Source organism: Urocampus carinirostris, chromosome 1, assembly GCF_059441175.1.
Source record: "Urocampus carinirostris isolate Australia breed hairy pipefish chromosome 1, RoL_Ucar_1.0, whole genome shotgun sequence".
NCBI lineage: Eukaryota > Metazoa > Chordata > Actinopteri > Syngnathiformes > Syngnathidae > Urocampus > Urocampus carinirostris.
Window position 1 is genome coordinate 73,911,164 of NC_142349.1, and position 15,392 is coordinate 73,926,555.

General features: G+C 42.2%; 1 protein-coding gene across 1 annotated transcript in view; it reads right to left on the reverse strand.

Annotated features, from left to right (window-relative positions):
• The window catches only part of lamc1 (laminin, gamma 1), a 91,350-nt gene extending 80,159 nt beyond the window's left edge, over window positions 1-11,191 (reverse strand). Inside the window, exon 1 of the mRNA XM_088350593.1 lies at window positions 10,592-11,191. Within this exon, the coding sequence (XP_088206719.1) occupies window positions 10,592-10,976 (385 nt within the window). The 5' untranslated portion in view covers window positions 10,977-11,191. The remainder of the gene's footprint in view (window positions 1-10,591) is intronic.
• Between the last annotated feature and the right edge of the window lie 4,201 nt (window positions 11,192-15,392).

Sequence of the window (15,392 nt, forward strand, 5' to 3'; positions counted from 1 at the left end):
GAGAGATACCAGAGAGAGAGAGAGAGAGAGATAGATCCCATACATATAGAGAGAGATAGATACCATAGAGAGAAATAAATAGATAGATAGATACTTTCTTCATCTCCGTAGGGAAGTTCACACTTCCAGCAGTATCCTTGTGTTGAAAAATAAAATAATAAAATAAAAGATATAGTATACAAAAATACTCAATATACTGTTTTGCTATAGAGTATTTAAATAGTGTTACGGAAAATACACACTAATAAAAATAGGGTACTATGCAATGTAGGGGGAGTGGTTTATTGGTGGCCTTCACTCTGCCGGGTGGAGTTGAAGAACCTCATGGCATGAGGAAGAAATGATCTCTTCAGTCTGTCTGTGGAACAAGACTGTGACAGCAGTCTGTCGCTGAAGCTGCTCTTCTGTATCGACAATATCGATATTTGGATCGATGGCGTCGAAAGGCGTCTCTTGCATCATGCCCCCCCCCCTTCCGCCCCCCACCACAAATGGCAAAGACCCTCCCCTCCCTAGAAGCAACAGCTGCTTCCACGTAGAAAAAAAACGAAATTCCAGTGAGCTTTTTCCCGCCCATTAGACAGGAAGTCCCTCGCATGATTTGACATAGCTGGAATAACTGTCCGAAGATGTAACCCGAAAACTTTATCGACACGCACGCGCACGCCTGCAGGTGTCGCTAAGCCGGCGAGACGCCATCGACTTCCTGTAACATCATCCCGCTTTTAAAATAACACACTGCACATTCCGTACGCTCGAGGGGGCGGAGAGGGGGGGGGGGGGGGGGGTAAGTCAAGCACACAAGGGGGCCGACACTCTGGGGGCCGTTCTGCACCCTTGACTATTTCCATAAAGCCCCTCTCCACCCCCTTTTGGGAGGGGGGACATTTTGAAATTGTGATCCCACTTCGAGGGGTCTCGTCTAGGGCCGCACGATTACCCGAAAAATAATCGATAGTGTGATGTGAGGTCGTGTAAGCGCAAAACACCGCGTTCCTATCGTTCCCGTTTCCTAATGATGCCACAGGTGCGGTCCCTTCTCAAGGTTTCTTCATTTTCCTCATGTTGAGGTTTTTGAGTTTTTCCTTGCCCTCATGTTGGTTCCAGATCAGGGGATGGTGTCATAATAGTCTGAAAAAATAGACTGTGTAATAACCTGTGAAGCCCTTTGAGACTCTTTGTGATTAAGGGTGTCACAAATAAAAATGACTTGACTTGACTTAATGAATTCGCAAAACACTGCGTACCTATCGTTCCTGTTTCTTAATATAATAATAATGTAAGCTTTCTCTCCTGGCTTTGATCTCTTTGATCTCCGGCAAAACTAACATCAAATGCCACAGAAACAAAATGAAAATAAATCCAAACAGCTTGCCGACATCAATTTTGCCGTTCCATGTATTCCGTTACTCCCCAAGCCTGCACAAAATTGAGTCATTTTATTCATAGTTAGTTTCTTTTGTCTTTTATGAGCATATTTGGTATTGGAGTAATCCAAGAGTCATTGAAAGTAATCAGGTTAAAGTAACCCTACCCAACCCTGTGTATAAATAAAAGGACACAATTGAATCACACGATACTAATATATATTACATAAATTCAATGACTTAAATTCTCTTTATTTGTAGATTTTTAGTTATTTTGTCACAGTCGTATACTCTCAGTCAGTAACGACATCATCTCCATTTAAGTTTAAGTGTCGCTACGTTTATGTTCTCCCCAAAGACAATGCACTTTTCGTATCAAAATTGGGATACAGACAGTGTTCCCTCTAAGCTGTGCGCGTGCGCAATTGCGCACTGCTTGCACATTCTCAGCGCACAAGAAAATCTACCCAGCGCACAAAAACCAGGGCTCAAAATTACTAATCAAGAAGCGACTTAAGTAAAAGTTACAGTGCATGAATGTAAAAATACACGGTTTCCCCCGACATCGTGTCCTAAATGCGGTATTTTGAAGTCGAGTCAGAGTAGAACGAAGTTGAGTAAAGTTAGTAGAGTTGGTCGAGAACCGGCTTCTTCGGCTCGGCTCACTAAAAGGAACCGGCTCTTTCGGGTCCTAAACGGCTCTTCAGGCTGTTTTTGCTTCTTTAATGAAATGAAATGAAATGATCTGCATTTCTATAGCGCTTTTCAAGTCAAGACTTCCCAAAGCGCTTTACATTGTGCTTCACATTTCCCAATCGCGGCCGTGATCTGTGCAGCCATGTAAGGCGCTAACCTGCTTATTGGGGGTAATTGGGGGTTCAATGTCTTACCCAAGGACACTTCGACATGTAACACGGACAAGCCGGGATTCGAACTGGGATCCATTAATCCTAAAACGATCGCTTTACCTCCTGAGCTACTGCCGCCCCAACATGACCATAGATTTTGTAAAATTGTGCACAAAATGACTTAAAAGGGGGAATAGAACAAAAAAGAAAAAAATACCAAAATGAAAAAGTAGTGAAAAGCTAAGAAAAAAAGAAACAAAAGAGAAAAAAAGAAGGAAAAATTTAGAAAAAAAGCCAGAAAAAAGAAAAGAAAGAAATGTAGGAAAAAAGTAAATAGAGAACAAAAAGTAACAAAAAGTAGAAAAAACACAGGAAAAAGAAGAAAAAGTTTGTGTTGCATTCAAATAATTTCCAATGATATCCAGTGAATCTTGTTGCCAACATTCTACTTCCACTCAAAAATGTGATTAAATACAGTTGTGTATCGTGCAACCGACTCAATAAGCCCCCAAAAATGTTAATATTATGCGACAAAATATATCGGGAAATAAAAATAAATGGATATCTTGTGAAAGAATTGTAAGAACAAACGACGTTTGTAGGCCATCGTACATGAGTCAATTCATTCAAAAGAGAAAAATCATTTTGAATTGCCGGAAACTCAGCAAAATGTAACTTGATGTCAAGTTTTGGACATGTTTGATAATGATTTAGTTGCCACACTTGGGATTGCCGTTGCTCACTGTTGTTTCAAGCGTTGCTCACCGACTTTGTGTGAACGCTCAGACCCGTAAGGAAAATGACAGGGAACATTGGATACAGGTCTGAAAAATCTGGATCCGGTGCAGCGCTCGTCCCTGTCTAAAGTTTCGGTTTCAAAGTGTGTCGGCAGGTTCAGAGGTTACAAAGGGTGAGGGTTGTTTGATTTCCGGGGGGTTGCTGTTGACACCCACGTGAGGTCCCGTGCTTCCCTTTTGTGCCCCCCACCCTCAAACATTCCCCTGCGCTAATTACAAGATGCGCGCGGACCCGTCCCGACAGGCAAGACCGCGGAAAAAACTTTTAGGGCCTGACGGAAAAATACGAGCGTTCGGCCGTCGGGGGCGGGGGGAACACCTCAGGGGGGCGAATCTGCAACAGGCGCAAACGACGGCCCCACAGGGGAGGATTATCTGGAGGGGGAAATGAACTGAACATGAAAGAAATTCCAGGAAGAAAGATGGAAAAATGAGTCTGTGTCGCAACAATCGGCGGTTGAAAAGTGTTTCAGTGGTGTGTCTTGGGCCGGCACAGCCTGGCGACACCCATCTTTCCTCTTTTGGGTATGGGTTAGCTCCCTTACTAGTTTCCATGGTTACCAGTAGTAGGAGAAGCCTCACGATCACACTCAGACACAGCACATTCATCATCTGGTCGCCGTTGTATTATGGAGGGTAAAGCTCTTCAGAGATGAGACAGACCTTAAGATTGATAGGCAGCAGCGTGTGACAATACTGAAACTCTCTTGCGGGGCAGAAGTTCGTTGACGGGCTGACAAAGGAAGAGTGATAGCACTGAGCTTAAATAGACGGAAAGCCAATCTGTTAACGAGCAGCAGCTGGCGCCACATGGGCCAATTGGGCGCCATGGCAACCGTGACATTAGGACCCAAAGAGCCATAAAAGCAAAATGATTTAAAAAAGTTTTTTGAGAGAGCCACTTCATATATTTTCAGACAAAATTCAACAAAATCACCAAAATACCCTCCAGACAAAAGCTAGTTCATCAGCACATTTTAATTCACAGTGGGTCATTAAATCTGGAACTGTGACAATTCGTTTTGCCCAAACACGCCATCGCTCAAATAAGAAAGGGGAAAAAAGACAAACATGGAAGTATAAATCCTTGGGGTTTGGGTGACTCGTTGGAATCTACTTGAGGCAAGCCACTTCTAACTTTCACCATTTTCATGCTAAGCTAAAGGTAACTGCAGTGATGTATATTGTAAAAAAAGGCAGTGTCTTGCGATTACACAATCGCACGACGTCACACCAAAAAATGTATTGGATTTCGGTTAATCATGCAGCCCTAGTGTTTAGAACTAGGGTTATGGATTAGCATAAATTTATATATAGAGAGAAATTTCACTTCGCGCTCCCCACTTCAGAACCCATTTGTTCCCGGATCGTCGTTTCCCAATCGCAATCGAACGTTGCCGTACGGAAGGATGACGGAATGCGAGGAGCGGGCGCCAATTGCCATTGGCCGGCTGCCAATGGACGGCGCTTCCAGATGTTCAACATGGCGTTCCCACGATTGGAGGGGGTGCGGACCCCCGCTCCCGAGCTTCCGACAGCTGCCGGCCGCTTCGTTTTCCCACGCCGGAGACGAGCTCGTCACTGCTTCCGACCCGTTAAAGTGAGCGTTTTGGTAACGCCGCGATCCAGAAAAGCGGGAAGTCGGATTCGTCCCACTGAGATGCTACCAGATACCACCTCCAAGCGTATGTAAACTACAAAGATGGCTGATCGCGGTTGATTTCAGTTTTTCTCATCAAAAGACATTTGGACTAACAGCAAACCTCCCATTGTGTTAAAGGACTAAATCAACCATTGATGTTCCGTCAGCAATGATGTGTCCTTACAATGTCACCAGTCATTAAAATACGTCATAGCCAATGTTCCCTCTAATCTTCCACGGGTCTGAGCATTCACACAAAGTCGGTGAGCAACGCTTGAAACAACAGTGAGCAACAGCAATCCCAAGTGTGGCAAGATAATTAATGATCAAACACGTCCAAAACTTGACATCAACGTTACATTTTGCTGAGTTTCCGGCAATACAAAATTATTTTTCTCTTTTGAATGAATTGACTCATGTACGGTTGCAAAGGTTGCAGGCTCACAAACGTCATTTGATCTTACAATTCTTTCACAAGATTTCCATTTCTTTTTATTTCCTGATATATTTTGTCGCATAATATTAACATTTTCGGGGGCTTATTGAGTCGGTTGCAAGATACAGAACTGTACTTAATCACATTTTTTTTAGTGGAAGTACAATGTTGGCAACAAGATTCACTTGATATCATTGGAAATTATTTGAATGCAACACAAACTTTATACTTTTTTCTCCTTTTTTTTTAAAAATTCCTTTAAAAAAATCTCGCTGTGTTTATTTTTTCCGAGCTGTTACTTTTTTCTTTTTTTTCCTCTATTTACTTTTCTTTTCTTGTGGCTTTTTTCTAAATTTTTCCTTCTTTTTTTTCTCTTCCTTTTGTTTCTTTTTTTCTCAGCTTATCACTACTTTTTCATGTTGGTATTTTTTTCTTTTTTGTTCTATTCCTCCCTTCCTTTAAGTCATTTTGTGCATCATTTACTTAATATTTGGTCATGTTGGGATTAAAGAAGCAAAACCAACCCGAAAGAGCCGGTTCCTTTTAGTGAGCCGAGTCGAAGAAGCCGGTTCTCGACCAACTCTACTAACTTTACTCAACTTCGTTCTACTCTGACTCGACTTCAAAATACCGCATTTAGGACACAACGTCAGGGGAACCCGTGTATTTTGACCTTCATGCACAGTAACTTTGACTTAAGTCGCTTCTTAATTAGTCATTTTGAGCCCTGATTTTTGTGAGCCGGCTAGATTTTCTTGTGCGCCGAGAATGTGCGAGCAGTGCGCAATTGCGCACGCGCGCAGCTTAGAGGGAACACTGGTCATAGCACATATCATAGGAAAGCTTAAATGGATTCACAAATTCTAAAATGTACAACACGTGAGAAAATAGGACAAGTTTTTTGCATGATATCTACATATATGTCATCGGTATATTCTAATTATTTTCCGAGAATGCATTTTGAAGACAGTCCGTCTCATCTTTGACTTCTTTAGCTCTGACGTCATGTGACGCACACCAACACCTGAGCAAGCCAGTCACCATATCGGGTTACATGTCAACAAGTCGAAAAGGTTTTCACCCGAGTTTTGGTAGTTTTTGTGGATAATGTCTAGGCGTTGTGTTGCAGGAGGATGCAGGATGTACAACAAACAGGGAGCAGCCAAAATGGGGCCAACTGGTAAAAATAACATAGGCTAAACAGTCCGTGCTACGGCAGGTTAACCGTCTGTCATAGGGGAAGAACCAGTACCGATCAAAATAAATAAACAGAGGCTGGCTGACCGAAAACATGCAGTAAGCAGCCAGGATAAAAGCAAGCCAATAATAAACACTACCACGGCAACAAAAACGAACCCAGCCGAGGGATAAAACTGTGAGCGCGGCATGCAGGCAATCCGGCCGACTGCTAACGAGGCTAACCTAGACCAAACAAAACTGGAAGCCTTTGGGAGCCCGTACGCTCACGGGGAACTAACTGGACAGTATTACATTCATTGCAAGACAAATGGCTGAGAGAAGCACAAGAGAAAAACGAGCTGCGGTTTGAAATGTGTCCAAGAGGAAAAGTCAAAATCATATATCTAAAGGGAGGCAAAGGCAAAAAAGGAACACACGCTGTACTAGACAGCAGGTAAACTTAGCCTATGTTAATCAACTCGGAAAAAACAGTCAAGTCCTCCGGCGACACGGTAAGCAAAGTCCCAATGGCTACAATTTGAAAATGAGCGCTATGCATTAGCTGAATACTACAATCACTGTCTGGTTTTCAACTGGACCTGCCATTTGTTTTGCTGCTCGATGTCATAGCTCCAAATGGTCTACTTCTAAAATAAATTCCTCGAGATCCACGGGTCATGAAATATTTTGAAACACATCTGCATGATTGTCAGGAGGAACACTACACATTCTGAGGTAACTTGAAAAAAGGGTATTTTATAATCCTTTTAAACTCTTGGGATTCAAAATGCACTCATCACAAAAACATCTCCATCAGTCTGAAACGAGAGACCTGAAAACTATAAATCCGGCTACTCCGGTTCCAAAATATTTAGCCAGTAGTGACCAATTCAGATGTTGATTGACAGATTGGTTAGTGTGTATTCAAATCAGAGCCAAAAATAAATGCAACCTGCGATTCATTGATATGCCCGATGACCGTGCGCACAATCAGTGATTGACTTCTGGAAGGAGAGGTCAAACATTTACAACTCTATCACAATGTCTAAAAATTGGCCAAAGTCAAATACCTGATTACAAAGGTTTTAGAGCTGTAAACTGGTCATCTCCAGATACTCCAAATGGTTCAAGCACATCATTCAATTTTAGGTGAATTTTACAGAATTGTTAAGAGGTTAATAATGATTAGATACAAACGAGTATATTTTTATGACCGTGTAATTTATGTTTTACCATTCACCGTCCGTGTTGGAATGCAGCCCCCGGCAACACCCTGGCACACTCATGGTTATAGTTCAAGACAATTAACACTGATTAATGATCAAATAGAGAGCTTTTGTTGTGTGCGTGTCCATTTTGGCTGCTAAATTAGCACAAAATTAAAATAAAAGACAACAGACAGGAAACGTTGTGTCACAATGCCGTATGATTCTGTAATTTTTCAAAATAAAACAGTTTTATAAGCTAACTGACAACAACTTGAGCAGGCTATTTTTTGGGGTTCTCTTTTTGTCGGACCATCTTTCGACCAGAGATTGGTAGAGGAGACCAAGATTGTACTCAAGTCAAAGTACTGTTACTTCAGAGTAGTATGAGTAGGTCAAAAGTAGTCATCCAAGTAAAAAAAAAAAAAGAAAAAGTACTTGGTGAAAAAAAAAACAACGATTCAATCAGATCCTATCTATCTATATCTATATCCATCTATATTTATCTATATAGAGATATATAGATATATATCTCATCTCATTAGCTGCTCCGCTCATCCTCAGTAGGGTCGCGGGGGTGCTGGAGCCCATCCCAGCAATCATCGGGCAGTGGGCAGGGGACACCCTGAACTGGTTGCCAGCCAATCGCAGGGATATATATATATATATATATATACAGCTTACAGTTGGCTTGTTGGATCCCTTGACCACTTGGGTCGTAGAGGCGCCATTTCCTCAGGTGTGTCTTGGGCAGGTACAACCTGGTGACGCCCATCCCTCTCCAGTTCAGTTTTTTTTTTTTTTTTTTTTTTAAACGTCCCTAACCATGCTCAACATGCCACCTTGTGGTTGTCCGGGTCACTGGTCAAATCAAAAAGAAACCAGGTCTCTGACAAAATAATAGCTCCTTAGCCGACCGAGACAGACAGACACGTACTTAAGTGAAGGGGACTTAAGTAACAGGTTCAATGTAGCTTAATGTAGCAGAATAAGAGTACAGTTTCTTCACAAATGGACTAAAAGTATAGGGATTTAAAACTACTCTTAGAAGCACAAAATGACCTAAAATTACTGTAAATGTAACCCGTTACTACCCACCTCTGCTCTCAACAGATTGTCTTTTCTTTGCTAGCTTTTTTCCAGATGTTTCCAGGACATTAACATCTGTAGTGCATTCGCAATTGCATAAACATAATCGTCTTGTCAACATTTGAGGGTTTTTTTTTTTTCGTTTTTTCGAAAACATGTGTCGCTGGACAAGGCCATTTTTCCATCACACAGAGAAAGACTCCATTGTTATCCTGTATATTATCAAATATGTTAAATGGTTTTTATTTTTACATTTGTCAAGTTGTCGTTCTTTCCAGGTATCCTTTTGTGCGCTGTTGTTTTTAATCGGGCACTTTGTTGGACAGCAAAGGGGGTATTTCAAATCAAGTGGTAACAAAATATCAAATACGAAAAACATCATGAAGCTTGCTTTTGTTTTATAGTTTCTTTTTAAGTCGTGTCATGTTATTTTTAATCAGGCATTTTGTTAGACAGTAAATGGGGTCCCGAAAATCAAGTTGCAACAATTTGTCGAAAAAGTAACTTTTGTGACCATGACAACGTCTCATTATCGCTCTGTGTTGTGGATTTTATGTCATTTCATCGTGGTATACTTTTTTCGTGCAATGTCGTTTTCAATCAGGCACATCATTGGACAGCTAGGAATCCAGAGTGTACCACTCATCAAGGTGTTTTTTAATTGTCATATTATCGTACTTTTAAAGGGGTCTTTTGTGCGCTGTTGTTTTAGTCAGGCACTTTGTTGGGCACTTAAGAGGGTCTGAAAGTCAAGTTGTGACAACAAATCAAACAACAGTAAACATGTACGAGTTAGAATTTTTTTGTAATGTATTTTCATGTGAATGTGTTATTTTACTTTTGAGGGGCCATTCTGTAAGCTGATGTTTTCAACAGGCACTTTGTCGGACAGCAAAGGGGTTCTGAAAGCCAACTGGCAACAATAAATCGAAAAAAATAAGTTTGGTGTCAACAACATCGTGTTGTTGCTTGGCGATCTAGATGATTTTTTCCCTACATTTATCATTATGGTTTTTTTGTGGACCCTTGTTTTCAATCAGGCACATCGTTGGACAGCAAAGAAACCACAAGACCAGGGGTGTCAAACCCATCGGGGCTCGGGGGCCGCAGGGTGGAAAAGGAATCTTACTGGGGTAGATTAGAGAGAAAAGGGGGGGGGTAAATAGAGAAAAGAGAAATACATAGAGGGATAAATACAGAGATATAAATAGAGAGAAAGAAACTGAGAAAGAGGAAGAGAAAGAGAAGAAAGACGGGGAGAGATGGAGAGAAAGAGAAAATATGAGGAAAGAGAGGAGAGAACAAAAGTGAGACAGTGAAAGAGAAAGACACAAGGTGAGAGAAAGAAAATAGAAAGATAAAGAGTGAACGAAAGTGAACGAGAATTAGCGAGAACGAGAACGGGAGAGTGAACGAGAACAAGAACGAGAGAGAACGAGAACGAGAGAAGAAGAGAGAACGAGAAAATGAGAGAACAAGAACGAGAGCGAACGAGAGAGAGAAAACGAGAGAGAGTGATCTCGAGAGAGTGATCTCAAGAGAGTGAACGAGAGAGAGAACGAGTGAGAATGAGAGAGAGAACGAGAGCACAAGAAGGAGAAAGAACGAGAGAGAATGAGAGCGAGAGAACAAGAGAATGAACAAGAGAGAGTGAACGAGTGTGAGAACGAGCGTGAGAATGAGAGAAAGAACGAGAGAGAGAGAGAACGAGAGAACAAGACAACGAGAGAGAGAACGAGAGAGAGTATAACAAAAAGAAAGGGAGCAAGAGAAGAGGTAAAAGACAAGGGAGAAACGGATATAGAGAAAGAAAAGAGAGTGAATAGGAAGAGAAGAATGAGGAAGAGAAAATTTGTTTCGCGAGTGGAGCCCGGCTTTTGCGGCATCCGGCGGACATATTTCAAACCGCAGCTCGTTTTTCTCTTATGCTTCTCTCGACCCTCGGCGGGTCTGACCCGCCACACGTAACACCCCCGCACTAGACTAAACACCGGGGCAGGCGTATTAGCCGTCGGCGGCTTCCCTTACCGAGATGTAGCGTGAGGTTGACGGCGTTGGGGTACTGCACGCCGGCCAGCATGGTCTGGCTCTGCCACCAGGTGGCGTCCTGTTGGTTATTGTAGTCGGTGAGGAAAGCGGCACCGTGTCGGTGTCGCGGGTGCCGGGCGTCGCAGATGTGACACGACTTGGTGACGCCGGTGGCGCCCGTCTGGACGCAATATTCCTCGGGGGGACTCCCGCACGTGTTGCTGGCCACCACCGTTACGTTGAAGGCGGCGTTGACGAATTCGGGCATACAGCGCTGAGGTCGGCCTTGCTCGTCCGAGCACTCGTCCGTGGCGGCTCCCCAACCGGAACCCAACGTCAAGGCGAGGAGGGCCAGCGAGACCAGGGGGGTGGCCGACGCCGCCATCTCGGACGCTCTTTTCGCTCCCGTCCGCTCCTCGGTTCTCCTGTCCCGCTTGTTAAAAGTCACCCCGAAGAGTCGCGGTTGGCTGGCCGCTTCGACAAAGTTTGGGCGTCCCGGTAAAAAGTTTAGTGTGCGCCGCCGTCGAGCGCCAGAAGCGGACTACACCCTGCCTGGAGTGCCTGGGAGAGCGACGACGGACGGACGGGGGTCGCCGCGTTACTGCGCATGCGCACCGGCCTGCCTCCTCACCGACCCCACTTCCGGAAGAAGGGGAAAAAAACATGGAGATTCCTCGGTGAACTTTGAACCCGTCTGGACACAACTTCAATTATCCTCTTTTTTTTTTTTTTTAAATCTTTCCTCTTTGAAGTATTTGACCACACATGAAATGAAACAATTATTATTATAAACAATCAAACGCAATCACAACGAGTCCGAAAATTATCTTGAGGAAAAAAACATGGAGATTCCTCAGTGAACTTTGACCCCGTCCGGACACAACTTCATAAATGACTTCCCCAATTACCCTAACTTTTTTCAATTAAAAAAAACTCTTTCCTTATTGAAGTATTGTACCACACATGAAGTGAAACAATTATTATTATGAACACATTGTCTTCCGCAATCACAACAAATCCGAAAATTATGTTGAGGAAAAAAAAACATGGAGATTCCTCGGTGAACTTTGAACCCATAAATGACTTCCCCAATTATCCTCAGTTTTTTTTTTTAAAAACTCTTTCTTCTTTGAAGTATTTTACGACACCTAAAGTGAAACAATTATTATTATGAACACATTGTCTTCCACAATCACAACAAGTCCGAAAATTATGTTGAGGAAAAAAAAAACATGGAGATTCCTCGGTGAACTTTAAACCCGTCCAGACACAACTTCATAAATGACTTCCCCAATTATCCACTTTGAAAAAAAAAAAAAAAACTCTTTCCTCTTTGAAGTATTTTACCACACCTGAAGTAAAAAAATTATTATTATGAACACATTGTGTTCCGCAATCACAACAAATCCGAAAATTATATTGAGGAAAAAAAAACATGGAGATTCCTCGGTGAACTTTGAACCCATAAATGACTTCCCCAATTATCCTGACATTTAAAAAACAAAAACAAAAAAAACCCTCTTCTTTGAAGTATTGTACCACACATGAAGTGAAACAATTATTATTATGAACAATCAAACGCAATCACAACAAATCCGAAAATTATGTTGAGGAAGAAAAAAACATGCAGATTCCTCGGTGAACTTTGAACCCGTCCGGACACAACTTCATAAATGACTATCCCAATTATCCTCACTTTTGAAAAAAAAAAAAAACCTATTTTCTCTTTGAAGTATTTTACCACACCTGAAGTGAAACAATTATTATTATGAACACATTGTGTTCCGCAATCACAACAAGTCCGAAAATTATATTGAGGAAAAAAAAATCACAGTCGGGTGTTAAAATGGCCGCTCTCTATTTACGCGCCTTGTTCGCTAACCGGGTCACTCATGCTATTGACATGAAATGGTATATTTTGTGTAAAAATGAACACGTACTTATCTTTTGAAGTTTTTCTTGTATGCTTCACTGCCCTCTACTATAGGACAAAGTGGTATTTATGTAGGATCGATTCATTTAAAATAAATGACTCTGTAGTACAAGTACACTCAAATGCTAGGTCCCCAGTCATGATTAATTGACTTTTGTTACAAATATAGGTGAGAAAATTCGAATAAATTAATGTTTTTTTCCCACTCCTTTCCGTCACCTGTTGTCAGCCTAGTGTAAACCTCAGTTTACACTAGGCAAGCCTTTTTTAAAACCCTGACTCCAACTTGTTTTTTGCTCCAGTCTGCCGCCCCCAGGCTTCAACCCGTTTGGCATCCTGACCACGTCTACTCTCCCGTCCCGGCTTTCGACCTTTTTTGTCCCTGACCACGTCTACTCTCCTCTCCTGGCTTACGACTCGTTTCCAATCCCGACCACGTTTTTGCTCTCCCGTCCCGGCTATTGACCCGTTTTCCGTTCCCGACACCGCCGTCGCTCGCCACGGGAGTCCCACTTCTGCGTTCAGAGCAACCAGCTTCCTGCGCCCAACGATCAATGGATCATGGGGGCAACACCTTCTCTTGCTTCAATAAAACTTGTGAGAAATGTACACAATTGGGTCCTGTTTCCGTTCTGGTCCTGACAGCAGCTCGCGAACTATATACGGCTCTTATCACTCGTACATATAAAATAAAACTGATGCAATTATTAGTTGTATTGTCAAGCGCGGAGCCGACTGATACCTGGTGAATACTGAATTTCACTTGGCTCAGTCCAGTGTATATATATATATATATATGAGACAACTTCAACTACAGTTCACAGTTTAAGAGTCCCACCAACCGACCCCGTTGTGGCTGTAAATCACTCAATAATCCTTTTAATGCAAGCTCCATAAACAACCTATGTTCATTGTTGGGACACTTTTGGACGAAAAGCCACAGAACAAACTTCAGACACCCAAAATCTCTCGCAAAGCACCTAAAGCAATTTGATTAGGTGAGCAGTAGGAACAAGCTATACAAGGACCCTGTTCACTCATCCTCTTTGCCCAAGGTAGAAATGACGGTTTCCTCGTTTGCCGTATTTGGTGACATTTTTATAATAGAACTTTGCTTACACCCTGTTTTGAAACCTGCTCTAGAGGAACCAGGGTGTGAACTTGTTTTTGATAGATAAGCTTTGAAAAGCTTAGTAGAGGTAAAATATATTTAGTTCCTGTGGTAGAAAACTACAAGACCTTGTTTTGGAAAAGGGAAAACTGTGAAAAAAAAGAAGTGAGAGAGATGTTTTCCAGGAGAACAGCTGGAAAAGTGGTCCACGTCATAGCTTACTCTGCGCAAATGGGAGGACCCAAAAGCAGTCCAAGGATACAAAATCGGACTCCCGGGAATAGAAAAAGTTGCGAAATCTGCAGCTGGATTTTGAAAGGATAAATAAACGCTCGTCCTTATACTTGGAATGACCTCTCTCTCTTCTTCTGTCTCATGATCTCTCCAACTTTTGCTCTCCCGTTCCTCAAAGCTCTCCTTCAATATATTCCTCTTTTTACATCTACCTTCTCGTGTTCCTCCTCTCTCTTCCCCTTTTCACTTCCTTTTTTCTTCCCCCTCTCTATGCCATTTTTTCCTTTAGTTGTGCCGACTTTCATCCCCTCTCTCTTCTTTTCCCATCTTTCTTGTTTGTTTTCCCCCTCGTTTATTCTTCTGGTCTCCTCTCTCCTCCCCTGATCTCTTTTCCTTTCTTTTTCTACGTTTTCTTCCGATATGTATTCCCTGTTTTTTCTTTCTCTTTCCCACACTTTTTCTTCCCTGTTTTCCTCATATTTCTTACACTTTTTACCTCTCTTTTATACTCAAGTTTTTTTCTGCCTCTCACTCTTTTCCTCCTTCTTACCCCCTTTATCATCCTTCCTGGTTTCTTTTCCTCCTCGCCCCTCCTTCTTGCTCTCCCTTAACTTATTTTTCTGTCTCCTCTTTTTCTCCGTCTATATCGGTTTTATTCATGTCCCTTCACCTGTTCTTCTCCCTTTTTCTTCACTCTTATCTCTCCTTTTCTCCTCTTTCATCTTTCTCTCCTTCGTTTATTCTTATATCTGTTTTCTTCTTCTGTCTGCAGCTCCCATCCATTTTCTTATGTCTCCCTTCCTGTTTTAGTCTACTTCTGCTGTCCCTGTCTCTTCTGTTGATATTTTTCTACTTCTGTGTTTCTTTTTCTTCTCGCCTCTTCTTCTGTGTTTCTTTTTCTTCTTGTCTTTCTTTTTCTTCATTCTGTTTCTGCCATCTTTGATCTGTTTCTTCTTTTGTCCCTCTTCTTCTTTCTCTTTGTCTTTCTCTCTCTTACATTGTTTTTCTGCTTTATTTCTTCCTCTCCCTCATTTTTTCTTCTCTTCTTCTGTATGCGGCTCCCATCCATTTCCTTATGTCTCCCTCTCTGTTTTAGTCGATTTCTGCTGTCCCCGTCTCTTCTGTTGATATTTTTCTTCTTCTGTCCCTCTTTTTCTTATTGTCTCTTCATCCGTGTTTTTTTCTTCTTCAGTCTCTCTTTCTCTTATTTCTGTTTCTGCCGTCTTTGATCTTTTTCTTCTTTTGTCCCTTTTTCTTCTTCTCTCTCTCTCTTCGTCTTTCTCTCTCTTTTGACACACATTGTGTCTCTTCCTTCTTGCTTCCTCTCCTTCCCTCTCTTGTTCCGTCTCCCTCCCTCGTCCTCTCTGGAAACACAAACGAATGACACTACTCGAGACATTTTTAGTTCCGACGAAAAAAAGAGGGAATCCCGGGCCGGGGGCCCGGACACCGTCTCCGCAGGTTGCGCTCCTTTCTTTTCGGGTCGTCAAAATGGCCGCCCTTCACCACGGAAACACAGACGC